This window comes from Lineus longissimus, chromosome 4 (assembly GCF_910592395.1).
Source record: "Lineus longissimus chromosome 4, tnLinLong1.2, whole genome shotgun sequence".
Lineage (NCBI taxonomy): Eukaryota > Metazoa > Nemertea > Pilidiophora > Heteronemertea > Lineidae > Lineus > Lineus longissimus.
In genome coordinates, this window is record NC_088311.1 from 4,665,212 (window position 1) to 4,682,892 (window position 17,681).

At 42.6% G+C, this 17,681-nt stretch overlaps 2 protein-coding genes and 1 non-coding gene across 3 annotated transcripts; 2 read left to right on the forward strand and 1 right to left on the reverse strand.

Annotated features, from left to right (window-relative positions):
• Window positions 1-401: 401 nt before the first annotated feature.
• Window positions 402-17,217, forward strand: LOC135486263 (neprilysin-like). The gene is made up of 19 exons (XM_064768942.1): window positions 402-823; window positions 2,857-3,052; window positions 5,384-5,497; window positions 6,717-6,895; window positions 7,638-7,718; window positions 7,894-8,049; window positions 8,346-8,438; window positions 9,872-9,996; window positions 10,215-10,299; window positions 11,289-11,420; window positions 11,726-11,905; window positions 13,235-13,338; window positions 13,528-13,586; window positions 13,904-13,955; window positions 14,191-14,401; window positions 15,192-15,257; window positions 15,648-15,749; window positions 16,192-16,268; window positions 16,493-17,217. The coding sequence occupies exons 1-19, from the start codon at window positions 587-589 to the stop codon at window positions 16,590-16,592; spliced, it is 2,349 nt and encodes a 782-aa protein (XP_064625012.1). The 5' UTR covers window positions 402-586; the 3' UTR covers window positions 16,593-17,217.
• On the reverse strand, window positions 3,065-4,597 carry LOC135487285 (uncharacterized). Its single transcript, XM_064770839.1, has 4 exons — window positions 4,483-4,597; window positions 3,972-4,263; window positions 3,556-3,653; window positions 3,065-3,297 (listed from the first exon to the last, which is right to left on the reverse strand). Exons 1-4 carry the CDS (start codon window positions 4,562-4,564, stop codon window positions 3,278-3,280), a joined length of 492 nt encoding a protein of 163 aa, XP_064626909.1. The 5' UTR covers window positions 4,565-4,597; the 3' UTR covers window positions 3,065-3,277.
• On the forward strand, window positions 13,711-13,783 carry Trnat-ugu (transfer RNA threonine (anticodon UGU)). The gene has a single exon. It is a non-coding gene; the product is annotated as a tRNA-Thr (tRNA).
• Window positions 17,218-17,681: the final 464 nt, after the last annotated feature.

Consider the following 17,681-nt stretch of genomic DNA (forward strand, 5'->3'; position numbering starts at 1 on the left):
GATTCGAAGGAGTAGTTATTGAAATTCAACCAAACGCCCGCGCTGAAGTGATAGCATCTATTTCGATGCGTTCGCACCTCAGCCATGCGACGAAATCATTCTTGAATCAAGAGGTGGATAGAATATTCGCGAGACAGGTTGTGCTTTTTTATTGGCATGTAAGCTCTGAGGCAGAGGAAATGCATTTTCACATCTTCGGTAGCATATTGCACATACCTCGCATATAAGTCAAATTCGACGGGACCAACAGTTTTAATTCGAAAAAACATTCGTTCTTTGATTTCAGGGACATAGTGCTAGGAGAGAAGCGGACTTTGGCGTTATTATTCAATATATGTATTGCATATCAACATACACGTTCAATATGTTCTCATGTTCATATCTGTAACAACCCCATTGACATTATTGTAATTTAAAAGTGAAAGTGAATTGATGATAGAAAGCGTTAACTCGCCGCCCAGGCTCGAGCACGGATGAAAGCCCTGCGCTGAGAGATAATCCATAATTGATAGACCAGTTACTGGCTGTCGAAGTCGGTGAGAGCAGGGCCACTGACGCCGTGGCGGTGCGCTGATCACGAACTGTCATGGGCGACTGGATAGCAATGTCGGGGGAAGAAGAGAAGAACCCCATGTGCGAACCGGAGAATGGCAAACCACCAAATGTTGCAATGAGTGAAGGAAGTGATCAACAGTGCTATTGCTGTCCTCGGACTAAGTGCGAACGCATTTACTCACTTTTACTCAGCGGTTCGCTTTTGTCGATTCTACTCCTTGTCGCTGTGATAATCTTTTTGACAATTGGGATATTCTTTAAAAAAGAGGTAAGCGGGCTCATCTTTTTTTCTTGAATCATGCAATTATATCTGATTGTTATATCCAGTGATATTTCGTGTACGACAATTAGTATGCATGTATATTTCGTCGTCTGCTTATTTCTCAAAAAGGTGCTTCGTCGAGGTTTTTAGATCCAAGACTTGATTTCTCCTAGCCGAAATATAGATATCTCACTCCATCTTACTGTGCACATGGCTATTCTATACGCCTTGCTCGAGATACACGGTCTTTGCTATGCAAGGCACATTAGATTCAAGGGTTCTTTACCTGCTAAGCCACCGACTAGCGGATGCGCATTTACCGTGTCCCATATTGATCTCGTGACTCTTTATTATACACGAAGACGGCTATGATACGTGCAAGGCTGGACATCCAAGTACGTCTCAGTATAATTGGAACATATAGACTTGCTTCTCAGTGTAACGCTACTAAAGAGCTCAGTCTACCCCCCCCCCCCCCCATCTGCAATATTTGAAAAGAATAATTAAACTGTCTGTCATTATGAAATCTCACGATTTCAGAGGGAAAACGCTGACGCATGGTGATTTCCATTTAACATTTTGATATAAAACTTTCATCGATAAATCTCTCCCAGACTATAAAATGATGGATACAGCTCAACGGCTTTGAAAACAATTAAAGCGGGGGTATTTAGTCATCCACAATCGCTAAGCTCATCAGAAAACTCATTGGAAAACTCGACAGAAAATTCGGGTTTTCAACTGCATAGTTCTCACACAGTTCTGTGATGTTTTCTATACTCGCGGCTCGGCGAATTGAGTTATCTCGGTTTTATAGTCCCATTAGACGTATGGTTGTGCTCGGTTAAAAATGTGAGTTTCAGACTCGGAACTTAGAAGTCTAATGGAATCTAAATTCATTGCGCAAAACGGTACGATATGAAACCACCAAAGTTTCCAAACCTCCTGATCGCCCCTGATCCACAACGCCATTATTCTTTAACACGGAGAATGCTTGTCAAAATGGGGGTTGGTTGTTGGTACTTATGTTATCACCGCACATGTATATCCACCACCTCAAACCATCATGATATAATGATACGTGCGCAGTATAAAATGAATTAAACCTTCATCACAATGATCCCTGGGGTATTCTTGATTATTTCATGGCGCCAATTTGATACCTCAGTCGGCAGCAGTACTATGGTAACTCATAAATATGGAGCAAGTTCAATCGGAGTCTTTCAAATAGAAAAATGATCTCTCAACGTGATCTCCTGGTTGACGGCAAAAAGCGTGAAACCCGTGGCTTATGCATAAGACATCACCGTGGTATCCCGCCTTGATCGACTGTTGCAGACCCTACCTCTCAATCTTATAGGAGTCCACAAATAATACAGCTATAAACATAAACGCTTGCTTTTCAGTCATTTTCGGCTCATTCCCTATCACCCCGCGCCGATCTGGCAATATGTGACGAAAAATATCGGGAATGGCTCAACACGTGTGAACACCCGGACACATGTTTCTGTCTATAATACATTGTATGGTGTACCTATAAGTCCACTCATCAAGTACGGCTTCTTTCTAATGATATATGCTCATCTAAAATTTTGTTGATCCTTTATTTCGCTATGTTTTTTAATATCCTGTACTATGGCAAAATACGAACATAAATAACTCTTGCATATATAATGCCGTGCCTCCAGGCCATTATGGACCGAGGCTGGTATGTCGATGCAAGACGTGTTTCATTAATCGATCCAAGAGTTGCGGCTCGTTTAAGATCTCACTTCGCCCGAGGTATAGATGGTTAACCACTGACGGCGCACCAGGCTTCGATGCGCAGCACCGAACACACCCATTAATGATCACCACTGATGATAATGTTGCTATCAATGGCGAATCACACTCTTACTCTTGGTTGGTCGCCTGGCATGAGAGACAGGAGTTTGAAAGTAATGAGCGTCTCATAAGCCTGTTTTGGCTCCCGCTATACGAAAGTCCAGGGTGGCGGTCAAGATATTTGCTAACAATGAACATCTCTTCTGCTATTACAGGATGTCTGCTGGTCGGATGAGTGTGTCAGAGTGGCGGGAAGGATACTTGGTAACATTGACAGGTCTGTCGACCCCTGTCAGGACTTTTATAGGTTCGCCTGTGGTGGTTACCTCAAGAAACACTACATACCGAAGGGGGAGCGGTCGAAGGCTATTGTGGAGGACCGCGCCTCGGGAATTGATGGCTTCTTTATAGGTAGGGGACTTTTTGTACTCTGAATGTGCGCCCTGGTGAAGAGAATAAAGACCACTTAAGTTTGCTGACAACTCTTCCCCGAGAGTTTTGTCCTCTTCCATCATTAAAATTTATATTCTGTTGACGAGATTTACGCGCATGGCTGTGATTTAGCAGTTAAGTGTGTCCATTTGACGTAGATTCCCGAGAAGGAATCCTGTACTCTCGGGAGATATCCAAGGTCCATCAGTATCTTATCGGATACACTGGAATAAAAAATATCTTCGTTAGTGACAAGCACAGTTACAAGATGTATTGGGTCAAAAATTCTCAGATTGTAGCGCTGATTGAGCAGCTCATTCCCGGGAGCTCAACTGAAAGATTTTAGGACAGACCTTCGTCAGAGGATTTCCCATGGTACCATCCACTGTTGAAATCGGCCTAACCCGAAACCTCACTTCATTTAAAATGGACTCCACTCGCATCCCTTCTTCGAATCTGAGCTAGGTTCGAACCATTCTTACCTTTACTTGGGTGCTTTAGGCATACACAGGCGATAGGAACGATCACAAACAGAATGATGGCGAGAGTAACGCCTAAACCGATGCCGACTGCTTCATGTCTAGAAAGCAAAGTGAAATGAGCTGAATGCATGTACAATGTTTTGCACAACTACTTGTACACCGAGGAATATTTGGCCGTTCGTTTCTTAGGACGATGGGTAAAATCAAAATCAAGAGCAATCCATCATACTCAACACGGTGGCTCAGTGTCAAAGAAGTGCTACGCCACCAAAGATACTATCCATCGTGTCACGCATCGTCATATCATCCTGAGAAAATCAGTTCGCTTCTCCGGTCCTGCACACAAACTGTTTGCGTGCATGACTGGAAAGTACCTTAAAAACTGATAACCTAATGAAAGGAAAGCACCAACTCACGTATTGAGTCCATTCCTTGCTGCAGATCCGTGAACATACTGACTGGACCCACAGCACGTTGAGAATCTGTCTCCATAATATGACCCCGACGGACAGCAGTAGTGGTTGTCCCCATAACAGTACTGTGTAGAGAACTGTTGCCGGCAGTACGTGTTGTGCTTGATGGTCGCCCATTTGCAGCAGACAAAGTAGAAGCTCCCCCCGGATGCGGTAGCGCAGCATGTTGTGTGGTAGTAACATGTCTGCGTGACTTTACCTTTGGATAGGCACTTGGTGTTATAAGCATCTGAGACTGAAGCGACAAATAACCAATTATTGATGGTTGTTGAAATATATTGTCAATAAGTTTCAAGATCATCTGACTCTCAAAAGCGACTTCTCATACAAGGGTCATAATGATGAACATGGCAAAAGCCATATATTTGGACAAAAACCGGCCGAAGAGGCAAAATGTCCCAAGTTTCGTTTGCCATCACCATCTACCAAGGAATGAAAACTATCTCAGTCCTACCTTGGGTTAAAAACACTAGGGTTAGAAAAGGAAGATAATGAATCGCATACGGTCTGATCCTCATACTGATGTGTGGGACCATTGCTCCTCTCCGATTCGAACATGTTCATCATTACATTGGGAAGGCCATCGCATTATCAAATGTTTTAAAAATACACAGCTTTATAGATGGTCGCTGGCACTTATCGTCGTTTGAATAAAGTATGTTTACTTATAAACACATTAATCCTCCAACACTTTCCATTTTATAAAAAAGATCATAGCGGATTTACCCTTTGTTTAGGCATTTTTATATCAAATCTTCTTTTTCCACATACACGCGCACATGGAACGCATACTTAACTGTGGTTTCGGCTGCGCTCATGTCTGTTTGGGTCAATCACCAATATATCGGTTGGAGTTAAAACGCGCACAAAATCTCAACAAATGAAATCATTTGCCTGACAGTGCCCTTAAAATTGCAAACTCATTGTTCTTTGAATAATCGTTTAGGGCCCGCCCGCCTTTACACGAAGAATGTTGAAACAAGTTCACGTTCCTCCTTTTGCTTGTCTGAAGCACGGATGTATATCACATTCGTGTCTGAAGTATTGTCAAGTGGAACATCTATTAAATGTAGTGTCTGAGGAGACATTGAAGTTATTGAAGATATCATTATGGTTGTGGGAGTATATCCAGGCACGAAACGCATAATATCAAATAAAGTCGGTCCGCCTACGACTTTTCGAAGTACAGAGGTATATATATTTGAAATACGATAGCGTCGTTTGAGACTTCAATCCACGAAGATAATTAGGAATAGACTTGGAATAGAATGGAAGAGCGGAATAGTATAGATCTTGTAAAGTACTTTTTTCGACATTTCCCACAGATTACCCAATTTCCCTTCTTCTTCTTCCAGAACAACTCCAGGGTAAGATAAATAGTGAAGACCCTGAGCCATTCCAACACGTGCAGTCATTCTACAAGATCTGCCTAAACGTCTCTCAGAGGAACGAACTCGGATTCAAACCAGGTAATATCAGTGTGGCCAAATCATTTGGATCAAACCCTCATGAAAACGCAGCCTGAAGAGTCTGACACCAATTCCTCTCTAAACCAAATCATATCTAACTCTGATTGAAAATGTGATTTTGAGCGGAAGTCACAACGGATCCTATCTCCAACTTTATCAATGATCTCTTCAGATCATCGCCCAACCGGCAAGCACGGTTCGACACCCTATCGTGGTAAAGGTTTCGGGGGTTTTGCTGGGGATATGGTAATGTGACGTAGTTTCCTATATTGAGTTCATCATTAGCATTTTCTATGTAGGAAGTAAGTGGAAAGACCGTGATTGCCGTGGGTTAATCTGAATAAGTGCATCTCTAGCTAACGACTCTTCCTCTACTTCCTCTACTGGCAAATCTGTTGCAAGTCGGGACAGTTGTGACCCTTTAATCAATCAAAAGCATCATTTCGTTACATATGCTTGGGAAGTGCTGGGGGTCCGTAATTAGTTTTCTCTCGAAATGGTGCCTCCTTCTTAAGATGCGGTTCTCAAAGATCCGCAGACGCTCTGCCATCACTTATCACAATATAATAGCCTTATAGCGCGGCACAGCCATCGCGAGCAATTCAGAAAGCTCTGATGAACTGCCTTGAGAGAACACGCTATTGATCTTGGAGAAATGCTCTTAGCAGGACTGATACCAGATTGTGTACAAACATTAGTGTCAATGAGTCTCCGCTCATCCTATCGGAACACGTTATTAGATTGGCTTTTCATTATCTTCAACGAGATATGAAGTATCGCTCTGACTACACGTATTCTGAAGGGGTTTTTCTTTTTTTCATAGCTTTTCTCTGTCACTGTCAGTCAAATGCCAGAGTAGGGCTATATGAAACTGAGTGCTCAGAAATCAGAGAAAGCGAGCTGTATCTCGGTAGAAATCTGCTGCAACTGTAACTCTCGAATTTGAGTGTCTTCTGTCGTTCACCATGCAGCACTCCAAGCGCGATTTATCCTTAAAGTAGTAGAATGTTGAAGTAGTTCAAGGAGGGATGAGAGCACTAAGCTTATCACAGCAATATGATCAGAGAGCCTGTCTCCTTCAAACATCGGACAGTTAATGGGAGAAGCCTTAAACGAGAAGCATTGCTTGTCAAGACGCCCCCAGAATTTATTGTGGGCTGTGAAAAGAATTTCTTAAGTTCTTCGCGAAGGCTCAGACACGATTTCTCTTATGTTTCAGTTCTGTCTGTGATAGAAGAGAATGGTGGCATGGAGCTGCTAGGTCAAGAACTAAACCATGACAATGGGTGGGTACTCTCCGAGGTGGTGACGCGGATACTAGCCATGGGCACCGCTACTGTAGTACATACGGAAGTCATGAATATCCCGGGGGATGGAATCGACACCATGGAGATCATAGTAGGTACATTAAGCAAACGTTTATGTTACTTGTTTTTTCCACTTCCATTTTTTTCATATTGCAAGCTTAAGTTACCTGACCAAACCTTCATTTTCCTCTTGCTGGTGTTGGACATTGTCAATTTTAGTTGCATAACAAAAAGCGAGACAGACGACGAAATGATTATCAGGTTTGAAATAATAGTATACTCAGTAAACATATCTCGTATATTAAGATGGCAGTCAGATTTGTTGGGAAATCGATAGGTAGTATCAAGGCTTATCAAAAATCAATCAGGGTGGTCGTGGAGAGGTCCTCCACCATCTGATACTAGTTAATGGTAAATCACCCATTAAATGTTTCCGAGGCGTAACTAAGCCGCCAGCTGCGAATGAGGCGGGGACAGTACTCGCTCGCCCTGGAGAATCAGCACCTCATCTAGGGGACCCACTTTTGTTTTATTTGTTGCAATTGGGTGCGGTGGGTCAGCACTGTTTCTGATCACCACGGATAGTCAACTGTGGGATACTTGGTTGGTATGGTAAGGTATTAACCGATATAAATGGTTGACATGGAAGTTGGCAGTCTAAAGATTCCATCTGGTAATGGGTCATTCCAACGTGTAATACAAGCAACGATTGGAAAACATGTACACAATCGCTGCAAAAAAAGGAAAAAGGATGTTCCCCTCCTATCTAGTTTGATACCACCAAATGACACGCGAACTTGATGGTTTCTTTGTTGTTTCATTCATCCTTCCAGGTAGGTCCACCCGTTGATGGATTTTTACCTAAAATAGCTGGAGCACTAAGAAGAAACCAAACAAAGTCAGAGGACAACCCAGTAGGTATATCATATCAATATTTTTGATCATATCAATTGCACTGAGGCTTTTACCTACTTAGAACATGAATACTGTTATAATGCTCGTTGTAATCTTACTGAAATTTGCAGGGATTTGAAGAGATTTCAAAAGCTGTTGTGCATGTACATGTATTTAAAACATAGTTTCTATCAGGGGTACAAAGCGCTGGATACGATGATTCGAACCCTATACTCCCAGCTGATAGTGGCGAAAGGGAACGAGACGGGCGATGCACCCACCGTGTCCGAGGAGAGGATTGAAGCGGTGGTGGACCTAGCCATGGAACTCGGGACACTTTATCTCAAAAAGGTAATTATCTGTTCGAATTATAGTCCCATACCTACCGTCCTCAGATACATATATTTACTAAACCTAAAAGCCACAATGCTACATTTACGTCACGTATAGCCCAATGCCAGGAACATATTGAAAATATGTCGTCGAGGCAAGACTTCTTTTCAAAGTTTGACATCCGTATCCGGACCCCAGGCTTATTCACCCTGCCTGTCTGTCGTAGAAAGCGACCCCTTAGGCCCAGAAGTGAAGGGAGCGAGATATCATCTCACGTCAAAATCTCCTGAAACCTGACATCCTTCCTTTTCTAGGTTAATATGTCACTAATGGTGGCAATGGCAACGGGGACAGTTGACCTGCCAAAACTTACCCTCAAGGAACTAGGAAAGGACGTCTTACCTCAGGTTAGTAGCGTATTAATTGGTTGAGAGTTGCACTAATAATTTCTGATTGGGTAGAAGCAGTGGACATCAAAGGTGGGGTTACATGACATGCTTCTGGCAAAGAGGTAGTCACAGCGGTAAACGATTTTGACGGATTTATATCGCCCCAAGTGTGTTTTTTCGGGTGGGGTTATTGGGTGTATAGAGTGGTGCTTCACGCGCATACATCGGTACATTAGCAAGTGAAGCAACTTGGCCTCAAGGTGGAATTGTTCTTCAGAAGAAGAAAACAGCAATTTTGTTCATAAATGCAGTGAGGAAGTATTGGGGGTTTAGGCCTACATTGTATCGTCCCCATGAAATTTGTTTCGTGGGGGAAACGATCAAAAATCCTTCGACCCTGTGCTCGGTCCTTGATAAGTTGTTGTTCCGTCAAGGCAGCTGATAGCTAATCAGTCTTCTGTCGAGTTAATTGAATGATCCGATAGATTGGTTCTCCTGTTCATTGATGCTGAACATTAGGCAAACGACCTGTTGGATATTGGATAAAATCAGGCAAGAGTTGCGGCACAGGTTGCAAGAATGGGCGATGGCTGGGGTGATCTTTTGCATCTTATCAAGATTTAAATTGATGATCTGATGTCCTTAGAAGTCCCGGAGCCAATAGGGCATCCCAGAAGGACAAGAAACCTTGATACGTGACTTTTACGCACTCTAGCAATAGACCAAGTCGCGTGATAGCACTACAATACATTACGAAGAAAAATACATAGAATGCACAGATAAAGTCATGCTATAATACTATAATATAAGTTTTAGTTCGCAAAGCAACTGTTTCTTGAGAAAAATTCTCTTTAAAAAGGTTACTGATGAACTGACATAGAAAACGTCTTAAAATTTGGTGCCCCAAGAAAGTTGAACAGTGAAAGGAAAGGCATCCAGCCGTAATTGCTTCGTGTAGCTCGTCTCATCCTCAGAGCATCCCCCGCGGCACGAGACCACAGATTAGCATCATATCCCTGGGATATCCAGGGTCACCAAACACTTTATTGATCTGATGAGGGGATACACGATCAGGTGCTGCTGGCATCCAAGCTTATTAGAGCTGTTCGAGGTGCCCGTCTTACGCGCCTGCAGCTGACAGGTTGGCTTATTGCCTGGGATTGCTTTGAGTTGGAGGAACATACTTCTCTGTGGTTTGCCGAAAGACGTACTCTTTGAGTTCCGTGGTATACCAGTTGCTTAGACCTAAATGCCCGCACTACAGCGTATTCATCAGAGACCGTGCAATGTACATGTAGTGTACACATTTTGAGGCTGTGCAGCGTGGCGTACTCATCAGAGGTTCTCCCAGCGTCCAAAACCTTTACCCGGACCCTAATGCATGTTGGCAACAATGTTACCTACTGATAAACTGCTGCCATGAAGCTCCTCATACTAATTTTTATTTCCAGATAGATTGGCTGCATCTTTTTACTGAATTGTTAAGAAGACCAGCCAAGAATGCGATGACAGTTTTCGTGGTTGGAATGGAATACCTCAAGGAACTTGGCAACATAATGAAAAATACCACGAAAGGGTAAGACCATGCCCGAAATGTTGATGTGTTGATCTGTTGAGCGGGTACATATCTATTGTCTTTTCTCAAGTGCCGATGAGTACAACTGTTGAATGTCCTACCCACGGATTCTGAAAGGCATTTAATAGTCTGCTCGGGAATTGGTAACAATGTTACATTATGTATGCTCCCTGGCGTATTCTGTTATTTTTTCGTCAATGTATCTTGCATTGTTCCAGCGTTATCAACGATTTCCTTTGGCTTTCCTTCACCTACAACAATGGAGATGGTTTGTCACAGGAAGCGTTTGTACTTATAAGGCCGGTAAGTTGGATATGTCCAAGGAAGCGTTTGCATTTATAGGACCGGAAACTCGATCCTAACCGTGATTATGTCTCCCTTGGCGTAACGTATATCTACAAGGCTGTCGTACGGTTGGTGACAGCAGCAGCAGCAGCAGTTCAGACAATGTTTGAATATCGACCCCCCATTGCTAGACGATAACGAAATCAATTCAGAAATTTACGATGCCATCAGTTTCACTTGAAGGCGATAAACGCATAAACACGGCTGCACTGGATCTAATATCTCAACTTCCTCAACATCCGACCAAAAAATCAATGTGCTTTTATGTTTCCAATGGGATTAACTTTGGTCGTGGGAAAGTCAAGAAAATAGACAGTTCGTGCAAATTCCAGTTATCACGTTCGACCTCCACAGTTTGGTGTAAAAGCACTTTTTAACATGGATGCTGAGTGAATTTAGTTGCTCACTCCTAATTGACCGAGGAAAAAGCCATTAAGATCAAAGATGTCGGTATCATGAAGTTATTTTGTACGCGCATATTTTGCGCTAACACGCTTTCGGGGAAATCTTGGAATATGAGTTGGTACAGCAATAGACTTATCAGCAGTAATCAAATTATCCACAAAATCTACATGTAGTAAGTGATGATAACGCAATAAGCTCGGTATCGAGATTTAAGTGAATTCGCCGCCGGGTCAAATGTTGACAAGCACATATTAATATGATTTCAACGTGCGCACTATACATGTAAAGCAGAATTTCTCGAAGTTATTAATTTATTTTATGCTTTTACCATAAAGGGCTGAGATTTTCGGGTGACTGACTTAAAAAAAGCTTATATCTGATTACATGTTGCTCTTTTGCACGATACGCTTCAAATCGGCATCTTGACCATTCACGAAATGATCTGCTCATTTCTACATGGAAGTTAGCAAATCAGAATAATGTGGGAATTACCCTCTGAAACTTCAAGATACGAATCAGCTTGTTTCTAACATCTCCTTCAGGACAGTGTGCACAAACTGGACGAGGACATCCCGCTGGACTGTTTATCTAAGACATTCGGCCTATTCACGGAACTTATGGAGGCAGTCTACATCAGAAAGTATATGAATGATGGCATTACCACGAAACTAAGGGTAAGCTAGTTCCCTTAAGTATATACATATATACAGAAAGCCATCAAATGTCACACTGACTGATAGAAACCTTCACCAGTAAACCATGTTTTACATAGCCGCTGGATTTCCTAAGGCTCGGTCTTATGTTTGCGAGCAACTTGAGCTTGTAGATTGAACCGCCATGCACGTTGGGTGTTTGTGAGAGACGCGGTCAATTGATATATCTTTTACTGTTAACCTCTGGACAGCTTTCTATTACATACATTTTGCAATCAATAGTTCACTGATCTCCCAACATTGATGTTTTAAGCTTCCGGTTTCAGATAAACATCATGATTGAGAAGGTCCGTGATGCCTTTATTCAAAACCTGAGAGACCTCGAATGGCTGGATGAAAGAACGCGGAAGCTGTCGATAGAGAAGGCACAATCGATGGCAAAAGCCATGATAGTCTACCCCGACAGGCTGCTCGACGTCGAACACTTAAACGACCTCATTGATAAGGTGAGAAATCGCATTTTCCCAAGTCCCGTGCCAAACCATTCCATTCGCAGGAGCAACAATGTTAAACATCATCTACATGTATTAGCGATCCACGTCCAACTAGTATTGGTGAATCACCTTTTGCTCTTCTGCATTTTTTTTGTGGGCGTTTGTTGTGTTCTACTCTGCGACTGGGCGCTAACTGGGGTTATAGTGACTCTGTCTGGTCATGGAAAGGCCGTTCATCAGGGCCCATATTCATAAAAGTTCTTAACTAAAGTGCTATAAAACCCTAAGTGGTCAACTTCCCAAAGTTCCCCACCTAAAATGGGATTCATAAAACTACTCAGCGCCCCACTTAGCCAGGTTGACCGCTTAAGTTTGAGTGTAACACTTATCTTTCTTCAAACGACGCATCAGGTACCCGTGTCACATTTCTTGTTGATTTCTGCCTATAAATTATATCATTATTCATTGATCGTGGGTGTTCAATAGTGCAAATTACCAATCATTTTTCTGTACACAATTGTATCGTCGTTGCCCGGGGATGTTAGGGTTAAAAAATGGCGTCATAAGCTAAGGCCGCAATGGATATCCCTAAGGATGACCTCATCCCCTTCCCAACGTCTCATATTATCTCCACTCATGAAGCGAAGGTCCTAGAATCCAAGTACTGTAGGCATTCGATCGACCACACTGATAACACCGTGAAATCGAAGAATATGATAATAAAAGCAGATAATTGAGGAGTGTCATCTTGTTTCAGAAATTTGGTTCAGTTAGGTTGTTACCTTCGTAATTACTCGACTCGTGGTTGGTTTGGAAATGTTGACAGTATCACCAGCTGTTGGAATGATCCGCAAGGGTAAAAATTTTAAACCGGAGAGACGCAAGCAGTTTTAACTCAGGAGGCAGCGCGTAATTCCTCCTAGTTTCCGATTCGTGGTCATCCCTCACAAGAATAATGTTTGCCGATCAAACCGATATCGCTGATATAATTATAAGTCGTTTTAGAAGTCTTGTGGATGGAGGCGATCACGAAAAACCCTTTCCCTGCGAATTGCACGCCTGTGTGCAATTTCATGTTGCCAAGCCAACATCAACAAACTCATCTCCGATGAGCGCGCCGTGCTAAAAATGAACTGAAAGAACCAGTCCACTTAGAGTTAAGACAGCCCCGGAGGTGTCTCAATCTAAGATTCGATTTGAGTGGGCAGCCTGACTTAAGCATATTTATGAATATGACTTATTTTAAGTAAGTACCCCACCTAAACTTAAGATGCATTTTAGGTGCCCCACTTTGACTTAAGTAGCTTTATGAATACGGCCCCTGTTGTATATTTCTTTCAGGTTGACCTCGACGAAAACAATTACTTCAGTACGGTCATTAGTGCCAAAAGGAACACTAAGAGAATCAAGTTATCAAGAGCCTTTGAAAAGGACTATAAAGAACGGTATGGATAATAATGAGATTCGTATTTCAGGACTTATTCAAAATCAAAAATACATCATCTTTTTGTGTCACCGAGTACATGAATTGAGGCCCCCATCCTCCTTTCTTCTGTTCAAATAGGCAAATAGATTTTTGTAAGCACGTTGTACTTCAAAGTTAATGACATTACAATCCTCCCCTGTTTTCGCAGGTTTATGAAGCCGATATTTGTCTTCAATGCTGCCTATGTTGCGTTATATAATGAATTCGGTAAGTGGTTGGATACATATGTTGGTTGGTACATGTATTTACGGAGGTTGTTAAGTTCTTCACGTCGAGTTGCTCTTGCACAACATGGAGACAAAGCCACTACAAAACTGGTATTGGTCAGAAAGCCTCCATAGCTCAGGGGTTAGAGCACTGGTCTTGTAAACCAGGGGTCGTGAGTTCAAATCTCACTGGGGGCTGCGAGCTTTTTGCTCGGGATTCTGATAAAAAATTGAAACTGCAGGCCACAATATTGATTAAACATCAGCATATTATTTCGCCTCAGGTCAGTTATGGATACATGTTCTCTTCATTTTAAGGTATTCTTGCCGCCATTTTGGATACTCCACTCTACGAGCCATCCATGCCATCGTAAGTCACTATCCCATCATTATCGATTCGCAGTTTTTTAGACCGGTACCACTCACTGTGTGGTGAGAACCAGTCTTGTCGTCAAGAATTCCTTACATGTTTTCAAGGTTTTCTGAAATCAGCCTTATATAAATCAAAAGTGTCGACTGGTGAAAATGATATGAATTTGCGTTTCAAAGAGGAGGAATCGTAATGTCCATTCGTGCTACTATTAGTTGCATTTCTATCTTTCTAGCTACATCAACTATGGATCTATAGGGACAATAATTGGCCACGAAATCAGCCATGGTTTTGATACCACGGGCCGAGAGTATGACAAATATGGTAAAAAGCGCCGCTGGTGGCACGACAAAGCGATCAAGGTGTTCGATGAGCGGGCGCAGTGTTTTACCGAGCAGTATGGCGAAATGGAGATTTATCTACCGTCCATTCAACAAACGTTTAAGGTACCGGTAATACAACTAGTTCCACCAAATAATTTGCCTCCGCGTTGTCTGGAAGCTGAGCAATGTCAATACATTGAGGGTAAAGATGGGGGTGGGGGTGGGGATAAGGTAAGGTAAGGTGAGGGGCAGCCGGGCGTTCCATCGTAACAGGATGATGCAGGACCAGACTTGCTTAATGAATGACTGCTTTGAAATGTATTAAGAAACTTAAGATGAAAGGTACCTGCGTGGGTATTACTCTTATGATGTACTATCCTGGGACATAGCCGGTCCTCAGCAAAACCACATGTCTTTGTATATGTATACGTCATGAAACTAAACTCTCACAACTGTACAAAAGTTGCCCCCGTTCCTTTAAGGATTAACAAATGCATTCACGACAGACGCTAGACATTCAAAGTTGTCAGAAAAACATTAATCTCGGCATCAACACCGGTTCGTTGCGAAGAAATCGTTTGAAATCTCACTCTCGTCGTCGCCCCCGAGCGACGTGACCTTTGCGGGTTAGGTGTTGGAGGGATCAAAGCTGCCACCAACGCAGCCAATAGGCTTTGATTCCCGAAAAACATGTCTGTTTTGAGATATCAACATACTACAAGGGTATCGGCTTTCTTACCTGTTGCCTGCGCTCTACCTTATCTAACCGAATAATATCCCAACGTCAAGTTGTGATGAGAAGTCCCATTGGATCATTTTAAACAGCATGTCATGTATTCTCATTGATCTTACATCAAAAGCTGTATAGGTGGTAACTTTATCTCTTCATATAAAGTGCGCGTTTGTTTTGCAGATCAATGGGAGTTTAACGTTAGCAGAGAACATCGCGGACGCTGGTGGATTGAGGGCGTCATTTAAGGTAAGATGAAAGAGACGAGGTCACATTGTGTGTTGACAAGACAATGTAATAGAATATAAGAAAAATAAGTACGTTTATGTCACACATTGTGCCAGCCCCCGTCTTTATTCAGCAACAGAAGGGTAAGACCCGTAATCCAGGGTACAGCGATAAGGTCATGGGGCAGCGCAAACAGCTTTTCAACTTTTTGTACTCCTGGGTTGGGACTAACTGCACCGTTAAGTGTCTTGCTTAAAGACACATGGGATCAGGGTTTTTTTCCTTCCGGGAAACGAACCGATGACCTTCCTGTTAAGACCTTACCCGACATGCTCAACATTACGCCACTCCTCCCCTGCAGCACTGCCAGCGTGTACATCACCGTTATCGGGCGTTATCTCTATCTTGTAGGCATACAAGGATGTTGTAGAAGAAGAAGGTGCAGGCCCCATGTTACCGGGTTTTCCGTCCAGCTTTACAAGAGAGCAGCTTTATTTCCTTTCCTTAGCTCAGGTAAGACTCATTAAAGCGAACAAGCAGTTTTTGTCGCTGTAATCAGTGATGATGATCGCTGGCAAACATTCATCTATGCGACCTGTGATCAATCAACCAATTTGATATCATTGCAGCAATCCGTGGCATAAATGTCAGAATTCTCATCTATGTCCTTGTACAATGTATATGCCATGCCCGGTCTAGTCTTCCAACAAAATATTCGGGGACTGCCAATTGGCACCGGATACCAAGCATGCGTTGGAATACGTAGCCTGCGTTTGGGATACCTAGCATGCGTTTGGAATACCTCGCATGCGTTTGGAATACCTCGCATGCGTTTGGAATACCAAGCAATGCGTTTGGAAGACCTTGCATGCGTTTAGAATACCTAGCATGCGTTTGAAATACCAAGCATGCGTTTAGGTCTAGCGGGGGCATATTCATTTGCTTTTCTTTTCAGGCTTACTGTGGGAAGTGGTCCGACGAGCGGATGTTGGAGAAAGAACTCAAGGATGAACACGCACCAAAACATTACAGGTGAGTACGAAAGTCCAGATTGAGAGGCTCATTTCGATATCGAAATTCAACATCACCAGGTCTTACTATTCAAATCAGCGTGAAGTACCCGGTGTTACCTAGCAGTCGCATGGACTGCCGAGGCCATGTGGCAAAAGTAATGGTTTTGCGCAGAAGGCACATCTTCGATTTTACCAGGTTATATATGAACTCGTGCTATCTATTTTTTTCGGTGTAAATTTCAGGGTCAACGGCTACGCCATGAATTCAGTTGAGTTTGCAAGCACCTACCACTGTGCGGCGGGAACGCCCATGAACCCCAAAAAGAAATGTAAACTTTGGTGAGAATACCGCGGTCGCTGATGTTGGAGGAAACATCGAATTCTGAAACGTTCGGAAGACCCTCGGAAGGACGGTTTTTCTGGTCATATGAGACATGGACTCCTGACCTCTTAACAATTTCGTACTCCATCAGGTTGCATTCATAATTATGAATCCATGATAGTGCCACCTTGGACATCAGCGTTACTTACTTGACGTGGAAATCGGTCATCATGATCGTTTACAGTGCATTCGTGTTAACAACGTCGTCCGATATGCTTGGAGCGTGTAGACGCAACCCCTACTCTAAGGACGAAGTACGAAGGTATTTCATGTCATCAGGTTTTGGCGATTCACTCGCGCGACACTCGTAAGTTGTTCTTGCTTCTTTCTCGAGAGTGTAAGGTAACCACAGTGCCATCTTTATACAGGAAGAAGAAAGAACAAAATCTCGATGGTGTCTATGGTGTGGTTGTCCTCGTACAGTTGCCGACGGTTGGTTGACACCGACTGGTAGCTCTGGTAGACATGGCAGAATAAACCTTTGATATAAACACGAAGACTTTGCAGTTTGGTTGTTGATGATAGATTATACGAACGAAATAATATTTATACTTCTTATTTCTTTCTGCCGACCATTTACGGAAAACATGTTCTTTATATTACGGCCCGGTTAAAAAAAGTATACCCTTCTATTATTCATAATAGTCCCCTTTTGTTTTGTAAATGAAATATCATAACCGGCTGTCTTGTTCACGTTGACACGATATGACGAATTTCGTGAAGCAAATTGGTTAGTTGAAGGTTTTACCGGCAATGCGAAATAGCGGTTGGCTGACAGTCCATTTCATGAGTGCATGGTACTGCAAGACATAAAACTACCAGGTGCCAATGTATGAAAATGTTTTTTCGAGTGTTCCACTTCATATCCACCGTTCTTGGTGATGCGTTTTCGATATTGACCAAGTTTTTGTCATGTTTCATTGACATGCAGTAGGAGAATACCCTAATGTCGTACATGTATACATAGATTCTACACATTTCAGCACTTTCCATGACAATGTATAAATTACCTACTGTATATCCATGATGTTAATACATTAATGTTTTATG